General features: G+C 43.8%; 1 protein-coding gene across 1 annotated transcript in view; it reads right to left on the minus strand.

The window, feature by feature from the left end:
- The window catches only part of GLI3 (GLI family zinc finger 3), a 285,389-nt gene that overhangs the window by 115,254 nt on the left and 151,383 nt on the right, over window positions 1-18,752 (minus strand). The window contains exon 4 of the mRNA XM_057550336.1: window positions 5,994-6,099. Coding sequence (XP_057406319.1) covers window positions 5,994-6,099 — 106 coding nt within the window. The remainder of the gene's footprint in view (window positions 1-5,993; window positions 6,100-18,752) is intronic.

Genomic DNA, 18,752 nt, shown 5'->3' on the forward strand with positions numbered 1-18,752 from the left:
TGGACCACTTTGAGTGGGAGGAGCAGCTCTATCATACTTCGGTGAAATAATTCCAGTGAGTCAGGCAGCCTTGGAAAGAGGCACGTTGACTCCACTAAGAGAAGAAAGAGCTGCCGAGTAGAAGAGAACATGAGAACAGTGCTCAGTTCCCCCAGGAGAGAAGAGATGAAGCTGATTTTGTAAACTGAATTAGTTAAGTGGATGGTGAAGTGCGACAGACGGTCAGAGCGCTGGCCTGGGATGCAGCTTTGGGATGCAGTGCCGCCCGCATCCATAGCACGAGACAAGGGTAGCTCTCGGCTCCACTGGCAAGATCTGTGGGGCTCGAATTATTGTAATAAATTAGTAACTGAGGCTGATCCTGCTTTGAAAAATGAATTGCCAAGCTCAGCAGAAGCAAATGGACAGTCCGAAATTCACAGTGGTCCATAAATGAGGAAACTTTGGCTCAAAAAACCTGTATGTAAAAGATCGATATTTTGGGGACTTTCCTGGCGGTCCAGTGGTTAAGACTCTGTGCTTCCACTGCACGGGGGCACGGGTTCGATCCCTGGTCAGGGAACTAAGATCCTGCGTGCCGTGCGGTGCGGCCACAAGACAAAACAAAACAAACAAAAAAATTACTTTCAAAAGTAAGCGTGCTTAAATGCATTCTAACACTAAAGCAAAGGAAAAAAAGCACACACTCAAAATGCAAGAGAAAGAGCGCTTGCTTCATTAACGTGAAAGTAGTCACTTGAAAATACAACTGTTTCTAGGGGAGAGGGATGTAATATTCCCATTGTCTGAATTTCCAAGTAGAATTTTATTTTATTTTATTTTTTAAATTTATTAATTTTTTTATTTTATTTTACTTTTTTCCACATCTTTATTGAAGTATAATTGCTTTACAATTGTGTGTGTTTCTGTTTTATAACAAGGTGAATCAGCTATACATATACATATATCCCCATATCTCCTCCCTCTTGTATCTCCCTCCCACCCTCCCTATCCCACCCCTCTAGGTGGTCACAAAGCACCGAGCTGATCTCCCTGTGCTATGCAGCTGCTTCCCACTAGCTATCTATTTTACATTTGGTAGTGTATATATGTCCATGCCACTCTCTCACTTCGTCCCAGCTTACCCTTCCCCCTCCCCGTGTCCTCAAGTCCATTCTCTACATCTGAGTCTCCAAGTGGAATTTTAAAACAAGTAGTAAGCCTTAGCCTAGAGAACACCATCAATTCCCGTAGGTTACAACAATAGCTCCTGGAGTTATGCAACCCCACAGCCCGGATGGAGACAATGCAGAGCAGGAAGCAGAGAGAAGACCAAGAAGTAGAAACAACCACATGAAATTTCTGCCTCGACTATGTGGCTACAGATTCAGGTTCTATCACTAACGCTCCGAACGATCTCAGCAACATAATAAAATACACTCATTGATATTTTTCTAAAACATTGTACTTTTTTCTACATGGCTTAATAAAACATGGACTCTGTGGTCAAAGCAAAGGATTTGAGAGAGAACGAGACACTCCAATTAGCTACTGAACATAAGTTCTGGTGAATTCAGGGGAGAATAACTTTCAGAAGAAAGGGGAAAATTCCCCATATCCAGTGTTTCTTAATTTTCAAACTACTTGAATTAAATAAACATAATGCAGGAATCATACATTTCTCTGACAACCTTTACATGACAACTCAGGGAAAGATGACACTGACATTCCACGTCCCACTTAGAAATCCCACATCCGAATTCATGATTTCGGGTTAAGAAAGGGAATACTAATAAATTCTAACATTATTTCCAGTACTGTAGTTGGAACAATGTAAATGTCTATACTCCGTCTACACTGCCTAACCATAAACTCTGGAGAACACTGTGAGAGTAAGTCGGGTAAGCTAAAGGCATTCCATTTAACAAACTGGGTTCTTTAACACAAACTGACGCATTTCCGTACATATTTATAAGGCTTGGTGGTTATTATTAGGCTGTAATTGCAGTTGTTCTAACACCTAATAAGCCATGGTTGGAAAAACAAAGGCAGGTTAATTTGTGATTTCCTGTACTCATTCAGAGGCAAATTAAGTGTCAAACAGCTAATACAGAGCATATTTCATTTTCTGAGATTCTAATTTAATTCCGCACCATATCATTGACGCCTTAATATAGGGTGGTTTATCTAAAAAGAGGAGCAATTTACAAACCTCTTTCAATAGAATCATTAATGATAGGATATGATAGCATAATTATCGCAGTGCCTGCCATCCTTCTAAACAGAGACCTGTTGGCATTTCCATCATCAACACACATCCTGTTTCAAGAGACTTACAATTTAATTTTTGAAGTTGGCACCAGAAGAACAATCATGTGTACGAAACAATGAGAATATCCCCAAATGTTGTCTACTTATAATTAAAAATATTTATTCTAAAAACTCCGTAAGCTCACTTGATCTCATTTTCTAGAAGCTAATTATAAAACAAGCATTTTGGAATTCAACTTCTAGATAAAATCATTTTATTTTTCCAGGCTACTGCTTTAGCCCCTTGGCAAAAGATGTGCTTTTAAGATTTTAGTAACCAAGCTATATTTGCCTAGATTATCCTCCACGCCCAAAATGATCTGATCACAGGCGTCTACATTTGCATCACAGAAGGTGCCAAAGCATCCCAGGGATTCAGGATTGAGCCAGGCCAGAAGAGAATCTCAATATTTGTCATGCCCCCAATTGTCGCGATGCTAACTTTCGGCATTTGCTTGGAGCATCCTGCTTTCAAGGGCGCTCACAAGAACGCGATTTCATTGAACTCTTGGATTTGAGATTTGGAGAGTCGGGCAAGGCAGGTAACTTCATTTCCACAGAATGAAACCAATACATGGAAATTGTAAGTTGCCAGTTCCCAGCACAGGCGAATGCAAAGCAAGATTGGGAGTCAAGCTCTCTGAGTGCTGGTCCACTGTTTCCCAGATTGGACACCTTGAAGTTCTACTGAGCATGTTTTACTAAGTGCCTGGCCGAGGGTTAGGCAATGCCCGCAAATCTAGCAGGGGCAGTGACCGCTAAACAATAATTGACCAGGCAAGAGGATTTGGCTGCGATAAAGGCACACAAGCTTCTCTGAGGAACAGCCTCTGGGACAGCCAGCAGAGGTGATTTTGAATTAGGCCTTGAGGGTGAGGAGTTTAACCAGCGTCTGCCACGCAGGGAGGGAAGACCACTGAGGGTAATAACAGAGAGAATGTCACATTATAAAGGCACAGAGGTGAGACTGACCCCAGCTTCCCAGAGCCTACTCCATAAGCTCAGTGTCTCCACCCAGGACCCCGCTATGCCGAGCAGTCCCAGGAGACCACAAAGCACGTGCTCACCACGCTCTGTGCCCAGCAATGACATTCCCCTAGCACCTCCAGAACGTGTGTTGGGAGGCTCAGGATTATCTACAAACCTTACATCATGAATCTTTGGTAACTAAACATTTAGGCAGCTAGAGAACAATTTAGTCAATTGCTGCAAAATTATCCTAAAGCTTGGCTGAAAAAGCAGGAAGTAGGACCATCCCTCAGTATCTGAAGGGCATTGGTTCCACAACCCTCACGGATACCAAAATCCGTGGATCCTCAAATCCCTTATATTAAATGGCAAAGTATTTGCGTATAACCTATGAACATCCTCCTGGATACTTTAAATCACCTCCAGATTACTTATAATACCTAATACAATGGAAATGCTTTGTAAATAGTTGCCAGTGTGCTGCAAATTCGAGTTCTGCTTTTTGGAACTTTCTGGAATTTTCTTCTTCAATATTTTCAATCCAAGGTTGGTTGAACCCTCAGATGCAGAACCGGAAGACACAAAGGGTTGACTATATTAAAATCTATAAAAATCCCTGCTCAGCAGTCCTGTAGAAATTGCAACCCTCTCCCCTAGGATTCTCCAAACTTGACCTGCCTTATCCTGTGGTGTTTTTATCTCTAGCAAGCTAATTCTTTAGATACAGCAATTAGGGTCTAGAACATACAGTGTGATCTACACGAGGGCTTGCTGTTCTTACATTCTGCCAAAGAACCAAGACTTGCGATTTTTACTGATAAATTTATATTTGAATTTAATTACAAGGCAAACCATAATGAACGCAGAGGAACTAGTTTATTCTATCATATAAACTCATTTTTTGAAATTTCTCTATAAGATGATTTTTTAAGAGTGAGGCACTCTGAAATCCCATAGAAAATCTGATTTAAATTACTTCATCACTTCAGAGATTGGAGTCTGGGAGAGATCAGCTGTCTGCATCTCCCAGGCCCGGTGGGCCCTTGCTGGCTCTGTACCACAGGGCAGATCCTCGTCTGAGACCCTTGTGGTCCCATCTGTACTGCAAAACTTTGGTAGAACAGGATGAATTCCATAGCAGTTTTCGGCCTGAAATTGTCATTTCCTTCCCTTTGTATTAGGGGGCTTTAAATTGGCATCTTGGTTTTATTTGAGTGTATTTTTACCAGGCTTTAGAAGCCTGTAAATACTTACTTGTGTTCTAGTGAAAAGTTGAAGAATAAGTCACAAGTTTCTGCATTCTCTCTCCCTAAATATCCACTTCTCCTTTAATGCTTACAGAAATCTGAACACAGATTTATGACTTACCTCCAGGCAAATCTGCTCTGAAATTACAATTCAGCAATGGGAGATGGATCCAAAAAACTGTGGGTAAAATATTATATGTGTACTTGGGCATATAGTTAGGGTTGTTAGTATCAATTAATTCTGTTCACAGAGGAGGACTTGTTTTAAAACAACTTCATTTTTCTTTGGCATATATGTAATTACACAGATGTAACTAATAGCCATGGAGATGCAATCTACCATCCAAATAACTAGCAGTCTTCTTCAAAGTATTATTTGGGCTTTTCTAACTTTACTCTCTCAGAATGAAGGGTGATTACCAGATATGACTAAATGTAAAATCAAGGCCATTCATAAGGGTCAGCGGCTCCCAAAGATTGACTCCCCTTGTTATAGTATATATCAGTTTTCTGCACAATACTGCAAACAAAGACCATTTTAGTTTAGGTGAGGGCTATCCTGACTACCTGACTGGAGTATAGTTAATTAACAATGTTGTGTTAGTTTCAGGAGTACAGCAAAGTGCTTCAGTTACACATACACATGTACCTATTCTTTTTCAAATTCTTTTCCCATTTAGGTTAGTACAGAATATTGAGCAGAGTTCCCTGTGCTATACAGTAGGTCCTTGTTGGTTATCTATTTTAAATATAGGAGCGTGTATACGTCAATCCCAAACTCCCAATTTATCCCTCCCCTGCACCTTTCCCCTTTGGTTAAGCATAAGTTTGTTTTCTAGGTCTGGGAGTCTGTTTCTGTTTTGTAAATAAGTTCATTTGTATCATTTTTTTGTTTAGCCTCATATATGATATTTGGCTTTTCTTCTTCCTTTTCTAATGTATGTTATTACCCCCATTCTCTCCTTTTATCTTTGTGTAAACTATGTGCTCGATCACATTTGCCATTTTGTTTGGGTGACATTCCCATCAATCAAGTGACCGTTGGTGTACACACCACAGGGGCTATGAAAATTTACCATGGAAATTTCATTACGATGCATCAGTGATCCCTGGAACAGGACTTTCCCGTAACAGAAATTGGAGCATGAAAAACTTCACACCCACTCTCGACCAAATGCATATCCTGAGTGGTAACCTTCCATTAGGCCCAATTTTTTAATTTAGTATTTACAGCCCACGGAACACATGTCAGCAAAACTACATAAGAAATACTTGCCAGCCACCTAGTGTGACAGGCATTCTTCAGGAAGCAGTGGGGATTTGCTTCAGTGAGTGCAGGAACATATAGGCTTGCTGTATTTCAAAAGTAAATCTTAGACTTCTATCACATTTTCAAAGCCCAGTAGCTGTGCTGGTAACAAAAATCCTGAGATGGTGAAAGCCAGTATTTTGTGCTATTTCTTTGACAGGTAAAGTTGTAATACTTACACATGCAATGGAGGGATCGGAGACGGATCGTAATGGTAACGGCCCTCATGGTGTCTTGCATCGATTGGTACAGGAGGATGGAATGCAGGAAAGAGATGAGGAGGGTCTGGAAAAGAAAGAAAGTACAGCCTGTATAAATGGAACACTCTGAAATGGATGCCAATCCATGAAACCACACCGCTAACACCGTCTTCACAACTGATGCTGAATCTACCTGAAGAATTTGTGGAAGAATTCTTTACAGTTCAGAACCAAGCAGATACTAATATCAGCACCGGAGGCAGTAAAGCCTCTGAATGCAACTTGAACGCAGGCAGGAAAGCAAGAAAGAGAAACAACACGTGCTCCTACCCTGCAGGAGGCCGGCCAGAGGGCAAGGGCCGCCACAAAGCCAAGAGGAACAGACTCCAAAACACTTTTTTATGTTTATGTTTTATTTTTGGCCTTGCCACGCGGCTTGCGGGATCTTAGTTCCCCAGCCAGGGATTGAACCCCGGGCCCCCGGCAGTGAAAGCACAGAGTCCTAACCATTGGACCGCCAGGGAATTCCCCACTTTTTAATTTTAAAATGACACTGTCAAGTGAGTTTTAGACAAAGACGTAATATCACTACTAGCTTTCATTTCTCCCATACCCATGATGCTTTGTAAGGAAAAGAGTCATGTTCAAAAGTCCCTGCTAGGACAGGAGTAAAGACGCAGATGTAGAAAATGGACTTGAGGACACGGGGAGGGGGAAGGGTAAGCTGGGACGAAGTGAGAGAGTGGCATGGACATATATACACTAACAAATGTAAAATCGATAGCTAGTGGGAAGCAGCCGCATAGCACAGGGAGATCAGCTCGGTGCTCTGTGACCACCTAGAGGGGTGGGATAGGGAGGGAGGGAGGGAGACGCAAGAGGGAGGGGATATGGGGATATATGTATATGTATAGCTGATTCACTTTGTTATAAAGCAGAAACTAACACACCATTGTAAAGCAATTATACTCCAATAAAGATGTTAAATAAAAAAACAAAAGTCCCTGCTAGAATGCATGGCACGTGTACACACACACACACACACACACACACACTTTTTAAAAATTTAAATGCATGCTCCCCCTCCTTCTTGCTCTAGGTCAGGCCTCCGGAATCCCAACACAGGGGCAGCAAATCTATAGGTTGGCCAGAGAAATGCTACATGGCCTGACAGAGGGGGGTTTGGCTCAAACTGAAGGTTCCTTCCCTGCAGCCCCAGCATTCCCATGGGACCCGCTCTCAGTCATCACTGTTTTGGGGTTCCCGTGTATGCACATACTTAAAATAGTTCTTCTACCTCCATTTACTTGCCCTGATTATCTCTGACAAATCTGAAAATAAACTTTTTTTTCTAAATAGTGATTCACTGCAAGAACTGAAAATAGTTTTACCAGGTTGTACCATGAGAAGCACCTCTGATACTAAGGTTTTTCCCAAGTTTCAAGAAGCAGTAAAGAAGTCCAAAATCGGGAGGTAAGCCTCCACGGCTCAGAGCCCGATAAGACAGCAAATATACAGGAACTCGGAACTCGTGCTGCAAATGTTACCTTCCACGTGTGGTCGTCCTGGAAGCCTGCATGTACCTATCACGCTGCTGTTCCTCAAAACAGTCCCAGGAATTGATGTGTACACCAAACGTGCCTCAGAAGGGCTTTGAGCTTCTACCAAAAGTCTGAAGATTTTGCCTAGTGTAGTAGGCGGCAAAAGCAATTCCAAATGACGCCCTGCAAACAGGCTCTGAGCGATGGCTGGAAAAAGTGACACAGAACCTCCACGTGGGGCAGGGGAGCGGGTGTGTCAAACACAGATTAGGGTGTGACTGCACCTCCCACTGTGAACCTCCTTAAGTCCCGGGGGTGACCATTATACATGTGCTTGTTGAATTCAAGTGGTTTTCATTTTCCTCCCTATACATTTCTCTTTTTTCCAAAATTTCTTCAACAAGCATCTTTTAGAATGTAAACAAAAGAGCTTTAAAAAAAATAATTATGATGTCTTACTTTCCTTTTTTGAGACTTTGCCCCTGTTGCCTTCCTTTGAGAATCTGAGAATATGGTTAGGAGAAAAAAATGAGAGAAAAACTATCAATGTACAGCATTACAGCACTGACAGCACTACGGAGGCACCGAAAGCCAAATTCCACCAGACTTAGAACCCAGAAGAAGAGGTCCTACAGCACTGAAAATGTCAGTTACTCGCTGCATTTTGTGCTTGTTATACGGTAAAGCAGGGAGGGAGCGATACAAGGGAGAAAAGGAAATATCTCAGTAATGTCTCATCATTGTCACAGCAATGCTGCAAATTCAACAGGTGAGCGATGTGCTGACTGCCTGATCACACTTTATACATTTTATAAAGTCCATACGAAAAACTCATTTCGATTTTAAATGCACCACTTAGGATTTAATATGAGACGATGTTGGAATTGTTTTTTTTTTTTTTGGTAACACAAATCTTGATACTTTGTGTGCTAAGTTGAAAAGTTTACCCAGCAATGTCCTGCAGAACCCAAATGTCCTATTCCATTTAACCATTTTGTTAGAAAATGACGTATCCTTCCTAAAACAACGTAAAAGTGAGTGGAGTCATCTTTTGCATGAGTCTGAAAGTCTGACACCTACTCAGTGAATGTTTCCTGATTTTAAATTTCGAACAGGCCCAAATGAATCATTGGCATTTGGGACCAGGTGAATGAGAAGTCACGGGGATCGGGGGTCAGGGAGATGGCCAGCAGACCCAAGCGTAGTTCTTTCTCTTCTTCCCCTGTTAGTGGTCACTGCTGATTCGAACAAGGTTGCTTCCAGCGGACTGAGACTTAACACGTGTCATGGGCTCTTGGAAACCGGAGGAATAAACCTATTAGAACTGGGTGTAAATTAAGCATTCATACCATCTGACACACCTCCTAAGGTTTTTCCCACACATCATTTTATAGGGCGTTTTGAGGGACTTTGTGACAACCATGTCAGAGTTGGAAGATATTTTCACTTATTTACTTCCTGGCTCTTGGCTGTGTGCTGTGTGATTAAATTCTCTGCAACAGATAAGTGGGTGTTAACTGTATCTGCTTTTCTCTATGTGGGTGCAGCTGTGAATTAAGAAGAAGCACAAATCCAGATTTTTCATACACACAAGGGCTCAAAATGTGTGAATTTATTCTACCTTCAATATATGCCTCATATATCCAGGAAGTAACAGTCATTATTTTTTATATGAGTGTTTATAATAACATTGCAAAGATTATATGCACAGGGGGTGAAAACCAGGCACATAACTCAATAAAATCAAAAGCATGTACCCAAGCAGTATAAATCTTTACCCCAAGGAAAATTACAAGACTATTACAGATATTTAAAGGCATTGCCATCCTTTTATTTTTAAGAAATTAACAGGATTTAAATTCACTGTCTCTCTCTCTCTCACCCTCTGTCTTTCTTTCAGAATGAGAGAGAAAATGACCAAGCATTGAAAAAATATTTAAGAGAAAAGAGTTAGGGTTAGGGTTAGGGTGAGGGTGAGGGTTAGGAATTACTGGGGCATTTAGTAGTCATTTCTCACTGTTGAGTGTATTTTGTGAGTTTAAAAGTTAATTCTGAATGAAAGTATGTGATGCATCTTGCAGCACTGTTTACTCCAAGTGTTTATTTATGTCCCAAGGAAATTTATGAATTCCACATTCTGGAATCAGGTTAAATAAAGAGCCAAAAAATATGGATATGATCTGATTTCATCAAAGACATCTGATTTTAGTTTAAGCATTTTTATTTCTATTTGTTTCCTTCTCGATTTAGTTGAAAATAACTAAAATAACTATTGGTCTCCTGGACCCATGAAGTCTGTGCGAACAATTATACCTCATGTCAGTTATCCGTGGAAATCACACCTCTTAAGCCGCTTTCTGGTAAACGCAATGGGACAGCCCTCTTCCAATTCAAGACACGCTTGACCACAGCTTAACAGTGAAAACGAAGAATAAAAAGCAGGGCGAGCACGTCCTTTAACATATGTGGCATCACATGACATTAATCCCAACACACCTCTCAAAAAAAAAGAAAAGTGCTTGCGACTCCTCAAACATGGAGTGCTTGCCTTGCATCTCAGCTGGTCGTTTCTATGTGGAAGATCGCAGTATATTCCATCACGAGCCCAAGAAGCTGTCCAAGAAAACCCACAGGACGAGAACAGGCCCGTGTCGCCAGCAGCCGCCATAATTACCCACCTCCCGGTTTATTATTTACACATGAGCGGCACAGCTGCAGAGCATTGTAACTCAGGGGTATGTGTAATAAGTCACCGCACCGCGGCCATCTCCTGCTCTGGCCCTTGACAAAACACCGCATGATGACTTTTCCAAAGTCGGGCAAAAGCTGCTGAAGCAGAAGGAAGTGCCACTAGACCTGGCTCCCTCCTATTCATCATACAATTTCCTGACTGATGGTTCCACAAACCAGCTGCTAAGTGCTGTGTACTCTGCTGCCAGCAAACTAACGGGCTAAACGCAAGACAGGGAGAATAATGTGCAGAACTGGGGGAATCAATTTTACTGAAGGAATTAAAATTCTACCAGGTGGGGTAAGTCTGAGGAGCTGTGGGAAGCAGTCAACTTTGGGTTGCAAAGATGATTTATTACCGACTCGCAAGAGGTTTGACTATTGGACCCAATTCCTCTTAGACTAAACGGAGATTTGCAGAGTGCCTATTATCCTAGGCACGAGTGGAAGAGTCTTTAAACCCCATAAATATGTAACTGGCTTGACACATGTTTAAACTGAAATGCGTAGTAACAATATCTGCGCTGGGTATCGTTGTCAGGATTCGACTTCATGCTGGCTGTCATCAGGCTGTGCGGTGAGCCTCTCATTAGGAATGGGAGGCATTGATTTTTAGGTCTCCTCACAACAGCCTGGGTTGATCATAAAAAACCTGTAGCCAGGAAGAGACACTTGGAGGTTTATCTTCAGTTGTTGCATCCTTCCCCCAAGAAATAGTTTTAATATCCTCAGGCTATGAGATCTCTCGGATGCCATTCTGGGAAACTGTCTTTTAAGGTTTGAAATTTACATACAAAAATTGTAGATTAAAAAAGAGAGATCAAAGGCCGCTCCGTTTGTGCCCTGAAGGAGTAATTCACCAAATGATATTTGAGTGGCCTGAAAGTGCCCAGGAAACAGTACAGGAGGACCCACAAGAGTCAACCGCCCAGGGCATAAATTCTCCTGGCTTATTTAAATCCTGAAGTCATCTGTTCACTGACTTTGGAATTTATTCTAGACCTGCACTAGAGATGATTTTTCTTGTCACTGGGGTCAGCCCTGCCTGTAGGAATGTCCAGTCCCCTCCAATTCACTCAATCGCCTGCCATCAGTAGAAATGTTAAAACCCAATGTGGGCAACATCCACTATGCCAAAACCAAAGGAATCATCCAGCATCTATCAAAGGAGAGGTCTCAAGAGGGGGAGACAGGGGCCCTCACCACTCCGATGAGATGGTGGAGTGGCACCCAAGCGCCATCTCTGCCTCTTCCCCCCGCTGAGTGTCTCCAATCATTACCTTGGCACCTGCAAGACCTTTTCCAGGGCTCAGTGGCCTAAGGAACACATCATCATGTGGACGGACTCCACACCCGGACTGACTCCCCATCCAGACATCCTTGTGTTCCTGCCTGTGGACAGGATTATACCGTGGACAGGAATATACCTGTGGATAACACAGCGCCAGCAAGGGGCTCATCTGCCCCTCTGAGGACAGCCCTGGGATGCCTGACCAGGAATGCTAAAGCACGTGGCCCTGCTGGTCTGCTATAAGCAGAATCTAAGGCGTGGAACCCCAAAGGGACCAGCTGTGGACTTGATGGACATCCAGGTGGCATCATCCCATGAAGCAAGCACTTCATGAAGCATCAGGAATCTCCTTTCCAGTCTTACATGCATGTTGTGTGGAGCTGGAAGCATCTCCAGAGTTGTTAGTGTAGATCATCTTGTTTATAAGACCCTCTGTAATGCGGTGCAAGTTTTAAGGAAATGCAGTTATAGTATACTCGAGACATCTGACAGATGCCTTGCATAAAAAAAGATCTATTATTTTGTCTCTTTATACCATGGCAGGAAACTTAACTTGTGGAATGTACTCTATGGGGGGCAAACTCCTGCACTGGGCAGTTTTTAAATTTCTTTTTTTTAAATTAATCTATTTATTTATTTATTTTTGGCTGCGTTGGGTCTTCGTTGCCGCGCACGGGTTTTCTCTAGCTGTGGCGAGCGGGGGCTACTCTTCGTTGCGATGCGCGGGCTTCTCATTGAGGTGGCTTCTCTTGTTGCGGAGCATGGGCTCTAGGCAGATGGGCTTCAGTAGTTGCGGAGCACGTGGGCTCAGTAGTTGTGTCTCGCAGGCTCCAGAGCGCAGGCTCAGTAGTTGTGGCGCACGGGCTTAGCTGCTCCGCGGCATGTGGGATCTTCCCGGACCAGGGCTCGAACCCGTTTCCCCTGCATTGGCAGGAGGATTCTTAACCACTGCGCCACCAGGGAAGCCCCTGGGCAGTTTTCATAAATAAAGTTTTATTGGAATACAGGTGCCATTTCGTTTGCATACTGCTTATGGCTGCCTTCAAACTGCAAACTGCAGAGACACAGTTGGAGAGCTGCAACAGAGAAACACATGGCCCACAAAACCTAATATATTTCTTTTGGCCCTTACGGAATACAGTTTGACAAACCCTGTCCTTAGTATACCCCAAGAAAATAATTCTCAGAAATGTTTACAACTCAGAAAAACCACACACCATTTTTTTCCTTCATGGATACGTAGTTTCTGAGTGATAACACTGTATGTGTGAAATACCGATATGCCTATTTGTGTGACTTAAAAAATCTTTACAGTAGAAGTGTCCAATCTGACAATTATTCAGAAAAAGGATACTTATCCTGTGATTTTATTTATCATAAATAAATTCTAAGATAAAAATGATAATGGATGAAATTGACTGTAAATCTAGCAAATGATGGCAATAAACACTTAACATTTGCAAATTTAAGTTTCCTTATAAGTTAAGTAAAACATACACAAAGTTACATAGAAAGCTGATTAACAAAACTATGTTATGTATAAAACCCAAGCAATTTTTACTTCTGGCAACCACCCAACATTCCTGACTCCTCTTTTTTTTGGCCTCACCACACGGCATGTGGGATCTTAGTTCCCTGACCAGGGATTGAACCCGTACCCGTGCCCCCTGTAGTGGAAGTGCGGAGTCCTAACCACTGGACCACCAGGGAAGTCCTGGACTCCTCTTGTATAAATATCCATGGGCATTCCCCACTTTTCAGATAGAAATCTATTATTTCTTCTGTGCCAGCACGCAGATATATTAAATTAATCTAATATTTTAAATAGATCTAAGTGCTACTCAGCACTACACTCTGGTCATATCACAATCCATCCAGGCCATGATCCTTTACAAACATCATTATGTGTTTCTACAAGAAAATGATAAATAGCCCTCTGCAAGTAAATTAACAAGAAATCTGCCTTTACTACCTCAAATGCATCCTGGGTAGTGAACAAACAGTTGAGCTCTCCCTTTCCTGGTCCCTTTTAACTTCTTTTATCCACTAGTCTTTGCAAGTTTCTCAACTAAAAATCACATCCATTGGATTCCCAATGGCAGAAACAGACCACATCTGCCTACTGACCGACCAATAAAATCCTTCCATCCAGAGCCTCTGGAATGTGCCTTGTCTATGATCCCATATATATGCAGCCATCATATTTTTGTTGTTTCCAGCTTTCCTGCCAAGATCACAGAAAAAAATAAACAGAGGGAAAAGCAGCAAAGAGAAATAAGAGAAGGTTTCCAGCCATTATACTGAAACTGCAAAACTGTCCAAGGGAAATCACGTGAAAACATATAAGGAGTCACTATATTTAAAAGTGACAAATCCGTTTACTTGAACTATGCTAATGGTGTGTTTTCTTATGAAAGCATGGAAATTAAAAGATGGAAATTCTCACCGGTGACAAATTCTTACGTGAATGACCATTTTTTTGTATAGCACAATTTAAAAGCCAAATTCATAGTTTCAAAAATATACATTGGGATTCTCAACGCTGATGAAGTGAAGGCAGAGAATGAAACGTTTCCAGGAAAGCATCTGGTATCTCAGCTCGAACTACAGAAGCCTTAGAGACACAATGAATTCAGAAGTTGCCTGGTTTAGCTAGTAAACCAACAATTAACAATGATGATGAGATCTAGAAGCTGTGTCCTATCGAAAATAAATCAACTCAAAAAGGAGCTTCCAAATGTTTTTTTTTCAATGTTGCAAAATTAGCAGAAGCAGGTAGCAAAATGTAAAAGCAAAGGAATACAATGCTTTACATTTCATAAAACTCATGTCCGTTTCTTCATGGGATCCCCTTGACAACACTAAAATCATCATTTCCGAGGCTTTATTATTATCCCCCTAAGTCTTGTTTCTCTTTATTTCCTATTATCACACGATCCTGAGGGCTACGAAGGGAATATTCCATTATCTGCTCAGAAAAGCTAAATGATGTACCCAAAGTCACAGAAACCAGAGCCTTGTGATGCAAGTTGGTGCTTTTTCTATTCCACCACCAGAGGTGGCACTCCCAACACAGCCCCAGACACCATCTTAGAGCCCCACCTCGATGCTCAAGTCCTGCTCCGAACCAGGAACCAGGAAGAGCGCTCAGGCACACAAACCCAGGCCTCCTGCACGGCAACTGCCTGGGCTGAGGCTGAGAGCATCAGATAGCTCACCTTTACCTTTCTCTCCAGAGTTCCACAGCAGAGAACGATGCCGCTAAGTCAAAGAAAAACCACCCATCCAAGTCCACCCTGAGAAATATTTTGAAGGCACTGGAAACCCAGCAGTGACCTTCAGGGTGTGTTGGTTAGAGTCTGCGTAGCCATTAAATAATGAATGAGGTCCATATTCATTCCGCTCAAAATCAGGCGAGAAGCTGTCGCAGAGTAGATTATAGACTCTTCCTCAGATAACCTCCACCACCCACCCCATTTTAGTTCCTGTCGATCAACAACTAAAGGTCTTCGAAGGTTTGCCCCATTAATAGAAATTAATAATACTAAAACAATCATGAGTATAAGGACAATTAGTGGATACTTTAATATATGTCAGGTGCTGTGCTAAATAAGCCTTTTACACTCATGACCTCATCTATTTCTTCCTTTGACCCTGGAGAGTAGGAATGAGTATGCCCATTCTTCCAGACAAGGGAACTGGTTAAGGGCCTTATCCAAAGAAAGGAAATGCAGGGAGAGAGTGGCAGAGCTGGTGTCCCTTTTTACTCCAAAGCCCCTACTCTTAGCCACTCTGCTTCTTACCATGACACGGTCAGAGCTCAGGCTTCTTAACATTTCTTCTCTAAACTGTATTCTCCAGACTTACATCCCTAAGCCTTAGACTGGACCATGGTCCTCCCTGCTCCCCAAATCTGCAGTGGTCCAGGAGAGCCTTCCCAGCCCAGCCCAACCCTTTACCATGGCATTCAAGGCCCCCAACACCCCAGCGACATTCAGGGTACCTCCCCCTCCGAGATGCAGTGCTGCCTTCATTGTTATGACTTATGCTGTGCCCTGCTTGAGAAGTTCTCCCCCTTCTCCGAGTCCAACTCTCTCTTCAAGCCTCAGTGCAAACGTCACCCCTTCAGTCAAGCCTCCCTGAGTCCCTGTGGGAACCACTTGCTCCTTCTTCCCTTCTGCATCCTTCAGGTTATTGGGGACCCCCCCCCCGGACAAACTCTATTTGCCCACATCTCCTCTCTCCCTGATGCTAAGCCCGCTGAAGGCCCTGTGTTCCTACTCAGAAGCTCTCCCTCACACTGAAGCCCGCGCTGTACACACAGCTGTGGCGGATAAACACACACACAGGAGGGGCACTCACCGTGTTCCTGGACCGTGCCAGGCCACTTGGGGATGAGACCCTGCCCTGGCACTGCCGTCAGACCAGAACCATCTGCGTTCCCTCCCAGGCTGTCTCGGGCTCGAGGGCAGAAGAGGCTCACTGTACCGCACACCCAGCAGGAATTCAATAAATGTTTCTTATCAGAAAGGCGAAGGAGGAAGGAAAGACAAGAAAGGAAACTGAGGCCAAGTAATAGCAGCAGTGAACCAGGCCCGTCTGGCACTGCAGGACCCTTCCATCTACCTAACAGGCCTCAATAACAGGCCAAACCAGGGCATCCCAAAGGCCCCACCATCTTTCCGAATCCTCCCCATGCAGCTTCCAGGTGCCCCCCACTCCATGCTCAGAGCCAACTCCAGGCAGATGCCTGCAGACCCTGAGCTAAATCATAGCTCTGAAGTTCACCTTCTATCCCTGCAAGGCTGCCTGCTTCCCGCCAGGCCGGAGTCACTTCATGTGGATGTGTGGTGTCCTCACCCCATCCCACCCTGCCATCCCCCTAAGATGGAGCAGACAATGGTGGGCACTCAGCAATAACCGCCCCACATTGGGTCTCTTCCAAGACGCTGAATGTCCTTTCCCACCAAGGAAACGTGGGCGCTCCAGTGAATTCAGGAGACTTGAGCAGGCTGCTAACGCCCATATGGAAAAAGCTCTTTGACACAAAAGGTTAGAGGTCAAAAGTTTAAAAGCTCATGACAGAAATGACAGGGGCCCCTTCGCCCCCTCTCCCCGTTTTATTGTCAATAACATCAAAGGCCCTGGTCTGTTCTTAATGCTATTATTGTTACGCCTTTGGAATCCATTGAAATTCCAGCACGTTGATTGCACACTGGGAGCCCTGAAAGGTTCCACTTTCCTGCCCCTTAAACCCTGAATTCTCACTGCCGCTAAAGCACCATGAAGCAGGGACACACAAAGCTTTTAAGCAAAGAGTTTATTTAAGTGCTTCTTTCACCAGGATTGTAAAATAATAAAGCACACGACGTGAAGTGATTCCCTTGTACGGATGAGCAAGGAAATGGGAGAAAAGGGAGAGAATCCCCCATTTCTAAGGGGGAAAGAATGCAAGTACCAAAACATTCCCGATTTTTCTTAGGTGTCTCTTTTCCCTGCAATCTTACATTAGCCACTAGGCATACGCTGTACACACGCCCTCAAAGACGTCGGCTATGTGAGTATATATCAGACGGTATCATTTGAGGGAAATAAGTTTCTGCTCAAGGATGGTGCTCTGAGTGCCAGCTATGGTATTTGCACCTCTGGCATCCCCACTGTTAATGATTAGATAGCCAAAATTTGGAAGCTCTCGATACCTGAGGCTTCCTCTGGCCCATGAATAAAGGCTGAGTTTATAGAATTATTACACTGAGGGTGGGTGGGATGAATTGGGAGATTGGGATTGACAAATACACACTACTATGTATAAAACAGATAACTAATGAGAACCTACTGTATAGCACAGGGAACTTTACCCAATGCTCTGTGGTGACCTAAATGGGAAGGAAATCCAAAAAAGAGGGGATATATGTATACGTGTAGCTGATTCACTTTGCTGTACAGCAGAAACTAACACAACATTGTAAAGCAGCTATACTCCAATAACAATTAATTAAAAAAAAAGAATTATGACACTGATAGCATGGACCAAGAAAGGAGAACATTCAAAGGAAAAATAAAATCAAAACCTATTTCAAGTTCATCACAATACCACACCTGAACTCTGTCCACCTTTATTGGAACGTGAGGCCCATCTGACTGTCAGCCCTTCAACGCCCACTGTCATGCGACCTACCTGACCACCTCCCTCCTTCCCTGTCCACGCACAGCCCCCGAGCTGCACTCGGGACCCCTTCTTCCACCCTGATGCTGCCCTGTGCACGCTCCTGGGTGTGTGGACAGAAAGCCCAGAGCTGTGTGCAGGGGGTTCCACAACTACCCCGATCTCCACTCCCCAGAGTTCACACCTGGGACTTCCTTTCTTGCTGGCTACCCTTCCCTTCTTCCCTCCCTCACTGGACTTCTTATCTTGATTTTTTAGCCCCATTCCTTTCTGGATGCCAGATGAGTTTCAGGATTTCTCTGACCCGCTGTCCCTGAGAGCACCTGCTGGCATGGCAATGCCCTTGGACGGTGAAGCTACACTGCAGACAAGAGGCACTGGCCTCCCCGGGCTTCTGGTACAACCCCAGCCCTGCCCACAGAGGACAGAGGCCATTCCTGTTCCTCTTCCTCTCATGTTTCCTACAGTCCGGACGAGCTGAACTGCTCAAAAACCTCCAAGAGGAATCCACATTGTCAGCATTCTACTTCAGGACAGGGAGGAAAGGAGATCTGGGGGGTGTCAACAAGCCTTCTAGTGTGTTCAGGTGGGCACTCCTTCCTGGAGAGGTCAGTGGTCTCGAGACTGCTTCCACTGAGCAGGGCTTTATCTGGGTCACCTGCTGCCTGTGTTTCCCTAAGGCCCAAGCTCTCCTGCCCTCCTCCCCTATTGCCACCAGGACAGCCTATGCCCCTTCTGCTTCCAGGCTACCCCCTACCTCTGCTGTGATCCTTGACAGTTACACTGCCTCAGAGGGTGACCTAACTGGCGGTTCTCCCCAAGGCCCTCCATCAGGACTATGACAGCTTCTTACCTTGTCTCAAAAGACCCAGGCTCTATACGTTTTCAATGTGATCTCCATGTGGGTCCTCTCCTTCCTCTCCCCAAAGTGACCCTGGTTTCCAGACCAACTACATGGGACCCAGTCTTTACAAACTATACTTGGTAAGTATCTAAACTCACTGATGTCC

Source organism: Balaenoptera acutorostrata, chromosome 7 (assembly GCF_949987535.1).
Source record: "Balaenoptera acutorostrata chromosome 7, mBalAcu1.1, whole genome shotgun sequence".
NCBI classification, from domain to species: Eukaryota; Metazoa; Chordata; class Mammalia; order Artiodactyla; family Balaenopteridae; genus Balaenoptera; species Balaenoptera acutorostrata.